The sequence below is a fragment of the Solanum tuberosum genome, unplaced genomic scaffold (genome assembly GCF_000226075.1).
Source record: "Solanum tuberosum cultivar DM 1-3 516 R44 unplaced genomic scaffold, SolTub_3.0 scf00012, whole genome shotgun sequence".
Classification (NCBI taxonomy): Eukaryota; Viridiplantae; Streptophyta; class Magnoliopsida; order Solanales; family Solanaceae; genus Solanum; species Solanum tuberosum.
The window spans coordinates 1,552,943-1,560,422 of NW_006238937.1; the positions used below are offsets into that span (position 1 = coordinate 1,552,943).

Below are 7,480 nucleotides of genomic sequence, written 5' to 3' on the forward strand. Positions count from 1 at the left end.
GTATGTTGTACAAGAAGCATATTCACATGGTGCTTACAAGCTTGTTGATGCAGATGGCGTAAGGATCGGTCCTATTAATGCCAAATTCTTAAAGAGGTACTACCCTTGAAGTAAGATGATGCTCCTTAAGGTACGAGCCTAAACTGCATGTCACTCCTGGCCCGCAAGAGTATAAACTGTGTACGGCACAAAAAAAAAAAAAACAAAAAAACAAAAGAAATTTCACTCAATCCCCCAGAACTACGTTGTGACTTGATCCTCTTCACTGAGGTATGTAGGCGGTTAGAATATATCCCAAGTTCAGTTGCATGAGTGTCAAAAAACCACATGTTCCCACTTGATCTGTCACATGTCAGTCAAAGCGATAAGTATTTTGTTTATCTTTTGTCTCATCAAACTGTAGACTTGTACGAAGTATTGAATGGTCAATAGATGGAGGCAAACCCTTATGAAATATGAGCTTCTTTGACAGTAGGCTTGAAGTGTTTAAATTCAGACAAGTATGCAAGTTGAAGTATTTGAATCCTCTATGTATACAAGTTTGAAGTCTTCAAATCCGACAAAGTAAATATGATAAGTCCTACAAGTTTGCATGTTAGACTCTTAAATCAACCAAGTTACAAGTCAATGTCTTCGAATTCTATGAATTTACAAGTGAAGGCCCTAAAACTTGTTACGAGTTAAATTCCACAAAATTGAGAAGGCAAGTTTGAATGTGCAAACTTAAAAAAAATGTGGAACTTGCACTATATTCATTCTTATTGGCATACAAAATATGGAATGACTTTGAATTACTAAAAGCTTGGGATTAAGAATTAAAGAGCAAATTCAAATTGGATTATGCAATAAAAATGCATGATATAAAAAAAAAGAAAAAAAGAAGAAGAAGAAGAAGAAAGAACTTCATTACTATAAAATTGTCTAAAACATCAATCAAATGCTAAAAGAAAACAAAAAAAGAGAAACACGAAGAAAAAGACCTAATCTAAGCGTAACTTGTAGTTGGTCAAATCTTGACGACTAGACCTCCAAGCACTCTCTTTTACTGTTCCAAACGAAGTGAATCTTCAAGCGTTAATAAACTCATATTTTCATACGAGGATATCTCATCTTCTGTAGCTAAATCTTGGCTTGAACCTCCTCAACCTTCTTCTTAGCAGCTTCTAAAACAGCTTCAAGTCCCTCTCGCTCTCCTTGTAAAGTTGCTAGCTTCCTCTTTAACCTTCTTTAGTGATTTCCTGTTAGAAGAAACATGTTTTGCCTTCTCACCCTCTTCACTTTGAACAATTCGAGACGCCCTTTGGCATTGGAAATCAACTCCATCTTCTTATCTGCATACGCCTTGTCAACAAAATTAGAGTGTTCTTGGTCATAAGAAGTAGCATGATCAAAAAGAGAATCTACCAAGCTCTTCAATGGTGAAAGATCTAATAAATTCATCTCACTCATCTCCTTGAAAATCTCACAAATATCATTTTTGTAAGATGAAATATTGTCTAGAGATGTTCTGGAAAGTTTTCCACAAATCTCTTCCCAAAGACCCAAGATGTACTTTCTTTTGTGGTTGAACACAACACCTTTTCCTTCGAAGACAGACATAGCTCCATTACTCTTTGGAAGAACTCGGGAAAACCCATTTGAATTATGAGTCAACCCTTTTAAAGTTTGGCCACGAGAAGTAGATGATGTCTTTTGCTCTTGCTCAATATTTGAAATTGATTGTGCCTTAGGTTTGATATTGCAGTAGACTCATCGCTAACTTGTGGCATCTCATGTGGCGATCCTAGTGGATGTCCGGCAGCGTTAACCTACACATGGAAAAAGTGGGTTAGCAAAGTTATTTTATTCAAAAAAAAAAAAAGATAGTAAACCTTGTCACTCTGAATTGTCATTGATCTTGAAGGACTATCGACACTCTGAACTTCTACGACTCTTAAATCAACAACTTCAGCCCCAGATGGTTCAACCCTTTGCCTCTTCCAACATCGATCCTTGCTAGTTTTGCTTGTTTCTTGAAGGGCCCGTTTACTAGAGAAGAGAAATTGGGGACATTTCTCTTTATCAGTAGAAGTATGAACTACTTCTTTCTTAGATACCTTAGAGGAGTTAAGCTTCTTACTTTGATGTTGGGGAGCAAGTGGTGTCTTGACTTTTGAAAGTGTTTTCTCGATATCTTGAATTTTGTCTTCTAAAAGGGTAACAAATTCTGACCCAGCTTTCTCTACCATAAAATCCAAATTATCCTCAAGAACCATTCCATAGGATCTCTCCCACCAAGATGAATATTGGGTAGTATAAAGCTTCTTTGCGGAAGTTACCGCAGGAGGAAATGTCGCTTTAGACATAGTTGCACGTGATATGCAAATGTGCCAATATCTAAGGCCTTCATCAGGTGACTCAACACGAATATCATTTTCTAAATAGCCAGGAATATCTTGATGAAAACCAAATGGGCAACTAAATCGGTGCGGACTATATGGCTCAATGACAAAGGAACCTCCCCTCCTCAATGGAAGATAATTAAAACGAAGGCTCATAAAATAAGCTAGCTCCAACTCTGGTGCTTTTCCATCATCAATATAATAAGTTGGGTGAGGCCTACTAAGCATGGTTGCATTCCATACAATGCTCTCCCCTCGATGAACACGCTTTCTTGCCTCATCTTTGTCAAAGTACTTTGCAGCGCCTTCCCCAGAATATACCACCATTCGTGGAAGAGAAGGTCCACTAGTAAGCGGATAGTGTGTCTTGAGATAATAAGCAAGCCAACCATAAACATAGTGGATAGGGAAACAGACTCTTATATGGTCTAACTGTGAAGAATTTGAAATTTTATTTAAGCCATGATATATGCTTGCTAAGACCGGAACTTTTGAAAGTGTCTTCTCGATATCTTGACTTTTGTCTTCTAAAAGGGTAACAAATTCTGACCCAGCTTTCTCTACCATAACATCCAAATTATCCTCAAGAACCATTCCATAGGATCTCTCCCACCAAGATGAATATTGGGTAGTATAAAGCTTCTTTGCGGAAGTTACCGCAGGAGGAAATGTCACTTTAGACATAGTTGCACGTGATATGCAAATGCGCCAATATCTAAGGCCTTCATCAAGTGACTCAGCACGAATATCATTTTCTAAATAGCCAGGAATATCTTGATGAAAACCAAATTGGCGACTAAATCGGTGCGGACTATATGGCTCAATGACAAAGGAACCTCCCCTCCTCAATGGAAGATAATTAAAACGAAGGCTCATAAAATAAGCTAGCTCCAACTCTGGTGCTTTTCCATCATCAATATAATAAGTTGGGTGAGGCCTACTAAGTATGGTTGCATTCCATACAATGCTTTCCCCCCAATGAACACGTTTTCTTGCCTCATCTTTGTCAAAGTACTTTGCAGCGCCTTCCCCAGAATATACCACCATTCGTGGAAGAGAAGGTCCACTAGTAAGCGGATAGTGTGTCTTGAGATAATAAGCAAGCCAACCATAAACATAGTGGATGGGAAAACAGACTCTTATATGGTCTAACTGTGAAGAATTTGAAATTTTATTTAAGCCATGATATATGCTTGCTAAGACCGGAACCGCAAGGCTAACCCTTTTACCGCTCGCCATTAAGCTTGCTATCTTGAAAGTTTCAGGCCAAATGAAATTCCCTTCTTTAGACGGAAATACAAAGGCATATAACCAACATGACAAAAAAGCTGTTAGATAAGTCTCATATTTTTGGTGTTTCGCTCCAAGCTTAGAAATGCCATCTCTTGATTACTTGACCATGTGTTTATCTCAGTAGGTATCTCACCTGTTGGATTATGAGTAGATGACAGACGTCGAGATTTCTTCTCTTTCCTTGTGGGAGCTAGCTCATATTTGCAATCTTTCTTGCACCAAAATTGTATCCATTTATTACAAGAGACCCTCATATTACCATTATTTTTCTCTTTAATATGAAAAAAGGCAGCAAACATACACTCGCAAGTTCGAGGAAGAAATCTTTCCCTCTTGTCATCCAAACCTGTAAGTTCCGTGGAGTTAGGTATCACTTCTTCGTAAGGGACTCCGCTAATTGGCAAACCACCTAGAATATGCAAGTCCCAAAGAGATATGGATGTTTCTCCAATAGATGTAAGTAATGTATTTGTTTGAGGGCACCAAGCCTCACAAAAGGCTTGTATAATATTGTAGTTTCGATCATAAGTAAAAAAAGAAGCAAATACAGCATCAGAAATACAAGCATTGTTTAGACTTTGCCCATTTTTGCTTAAGACATCTTCTGTCCATTCCCAGTATCCCAGAATGTAGTGATATTCACCTTCAAGCACAATGTTGTCTCCCCAACATAGTTCCTCTAGAATCATGCGGCGACCTAAATTTGAAAGAGTGCTCGCAATGTTTTTACATTGAGGATTTGGTTTGTCAAGATACCACGCTTTTGAGGCTTTATTAGATTTGTGATCGTATTCGGATGTCCAACTTCTCATATGAAGCGTGTTCCTCAATTGTGGCCATGGATCAACATAACGACCAACAAAAGAATCCTGGACCAAAAACTTAGTCTCCACCGTACTACCCTCTGTTCCAACGATGAGATATTTGAGTTGAGAAGATGGGCAAGTATAATCCTTGAAGAAAACCATTGTTCAAACTGACAAAAAAGAAAAAAAAGTGTTAATATTTACTTATGATGATGCACGAAAGAAGATAAAACTTAAAAAAAACAAGGGGTAATTAAGAAGGGGCGAATAATTTAAGCATTATGGATCTTGAAAAAGCCTCAAGTTAGTGATCTTCAAGGCGAGGACATTAAACGCATCACTTCACACTTTATGCTTAAGTATTCGGGACCTTGTAACGCCTTGAGAGTAGTTATTTTTTCAAGGCGGGGACATTAAACACAGTATTCTAGTAAAGCCTCAAGTTGGTTAAGTATTCGGAACCATGTAACGCCTTGAGAGTAATATTTTTTTTCAAGGCGGGGACGTTAAACACAAGTATTCTAGTAAAGCCTCAAGTTGGTTAAATATTCGGAACCTTGTAACACCTTGAGAGTAGTATTTTTTTTCAAGGCGGGGACGTTAAACACAAGTATTCTAGTAAAGCCTCAAGTTGGTTAAATATTCGGAACCTTGTAACACCTTGAGAGTAGTATTTTTTTTCAAGGCGGGGACGTTAAACACAAGTATTCTAGTAAAGCCTCAAGTTGGTTAAATATTCGGAACAAATATTTTCTAAGTCCCGAGTGATGGAAGGGACTTACGGACCGTAGATCCATCGACGGTCCGTAAGTCTGTCTCGTGGATTGAAGACGCGTACCTGAACAAAACTTTCCTTAATTCGTTTCCCTTTTTATTTAGGAGTTGTTTTCTATAAATAGGGCTTGTAAACCTCGTTTTTGGGGGTTAGACATTATTATTCTAGTTTTACTTTGTGACTTGGGAGATCAATTGGAAAACCTAACAATTATTGATTTCCTAAGTTTGTTTTGAAGATTTTGGCTTTGCAATTCAAGTTAAATTTCTGGGTTTGTTATTCTCTTTACGTAAGTTCATGATTTCTCCCTCTACAATTATGAATTGTGTTCTTGCCAATATGAGTAACTAAATTCACAACTAGGGTTGTGGGAACCATAAGCGATTAACAAAGTATGAATAATAACTAAGCAATTCTTGAATAGTGTCTTGCATGCATTGATAGTTCTTTCGTTTAGAAGTCTTTTTAACGGTGGCCAACGTTAGAACTCGCCTTGTTACTACTTGCCGGACCAATGAGGTAATTAACAAGAAAAGAATTATCAACATAGATTTAGTGTGATACTATCTAATAGGCTAGTGTCGATTGGTGCGAAGTAATAACTAAGCCAAACATCGATTATGATGTCTAATATGAGGTAAAGGTAAGGGTTAGTAAATTATACACACGTAGCCGGACCAAGGTGCGGGGTGAAATTCTCTAGATGCCGGATCAAGGATTTAGAGATACCTAACTTATCACTTTGCATGTAATACACTAGAAAAGGATTGCTATAACTAGGATTACTGCGTTATAAGATTGTGGGGAACACATATACCCTAGTTATTTCTCTTATCTGGATAACAACCAAAGTTGAGTTTGATTATTGATTACTTATTAAGTTCTTACTATTTGTTTTGCACAAACACCACCCCCCTTTAATTACCTGTTTCTGGAAATAATTTGACTAATTGAATATAATTATTGGTTAAAGTAAAGTCTAAACCATTTTCCTCGTGGGATCGACCCCAACCTACAAGTTGGGTTCTTTACTTAATAACGATCGCTTATACTTCTGTAAGGAGGTGTAATTTGAGCGTATCAAGTAGTATTTTTTTTTCAAGGCGGAGACGTTAAACACAAAGTATTCTAGTAAAGCCTCAAGTTGGTTAAGTATTCGGGACCTTGTAACGCCTTGAGAGTAGTATTTTTTTTTCAAGGCAGGGACGGTAAACACGGTATTCTAGTAAAGCCTCAAGTTAGTGATCTTCAAGGCGGGGACATTAAATACATCCCTTCACACCACAAGATCAAATTCATGTGTGATATAGCTCTCCATCGTTTAGCCTCCGCAAAGTACAAATATTGTTTATGTTTGTCTCTGGAAAAAAAGAGAGTATAAAATAAATAAATAAATAAAATACCTTAGCACAAGAATCTCTCTGTTGAGAAGATGGATCTCACGATCTCTGAATGTGTTCAGAGAATATGGACTTGAGGGCTATTTATAGAATTCAAAAATAGGGGTTTAACTCCTAGTGGAATAAGAATTGAGACTCCAATTAGTATCCAATACAAATTTGAATCCTAATAGAATTCAAAAATATTATTTGTATAGGGTCGGTGGGAGAATATATATTCCACACTAAGTATGACTCTAAATTCTTTTTTTTTAGATGTTATTAATGACGGTGGAAGAATCCTTATTTTATACCAATTACAACTCTTCTCTTTTTCTGCTAAAATTCCTAAGGAAGGATGTTATTATTGCAGTAAAAGATTATTTTTTTAAAAAAAAGGGATAAAACCCTTTTCCGTGTTCCAATTGAATTGTTAATTGGTGAAACAAGCATCCAATTGCCCATATTGGCTAAGGATGGTTGGAAGTTGGCAGAATATGACATTGAAATGCCATTTCTCCACTCCAGTCATGTTGGAGTGTATACACTAAAAAATAATGGTATATAATTATCGTGTAATTAATACTTCAAGCCTAGTCTTCAAAAAAAAAAATATTTGACAAGACTTGAAGTAGGGGGCATTTGTAATCATTTAAAATTTATTAAATATAAATTTATAAAATGATTTGAATTATAAATATATTAGTCCAAATAAATGTCATGGACTAATACAATTGGGCTAATTATTTAAGTCCAATAAATATCAATTTAATCGATTTGGGCTACAATAGATGAGCCCAATTTGTTAACCCCAAATTCATCTTATCCTAGAGGCCCATTTTGGTG

General features: G+C 36.7%; 1 protein-coding gene across 1 annotated transcript in view; it reads left to right on the forward strand.

Moving 5' to 3' along the window:
• The window catches only part of LOC107062598 (uncharacterized), an 18,802-nt gene extending 18,740 nt beyond the window's left edge, over positions 1-62 (forward strand). The window contains exon 5 of the mRNA XM_015313414.1: positions 54-62. Within this exon, the coding sequence (XP_015168900.1) occupies positions 54-62 (9 nt within the window). The remainder of the gene's footprint in view (positions 1-53) is intronic.
• The last annotated feature ends 7,418 nt before the right edge of the window (positions 63-7,480 follow it).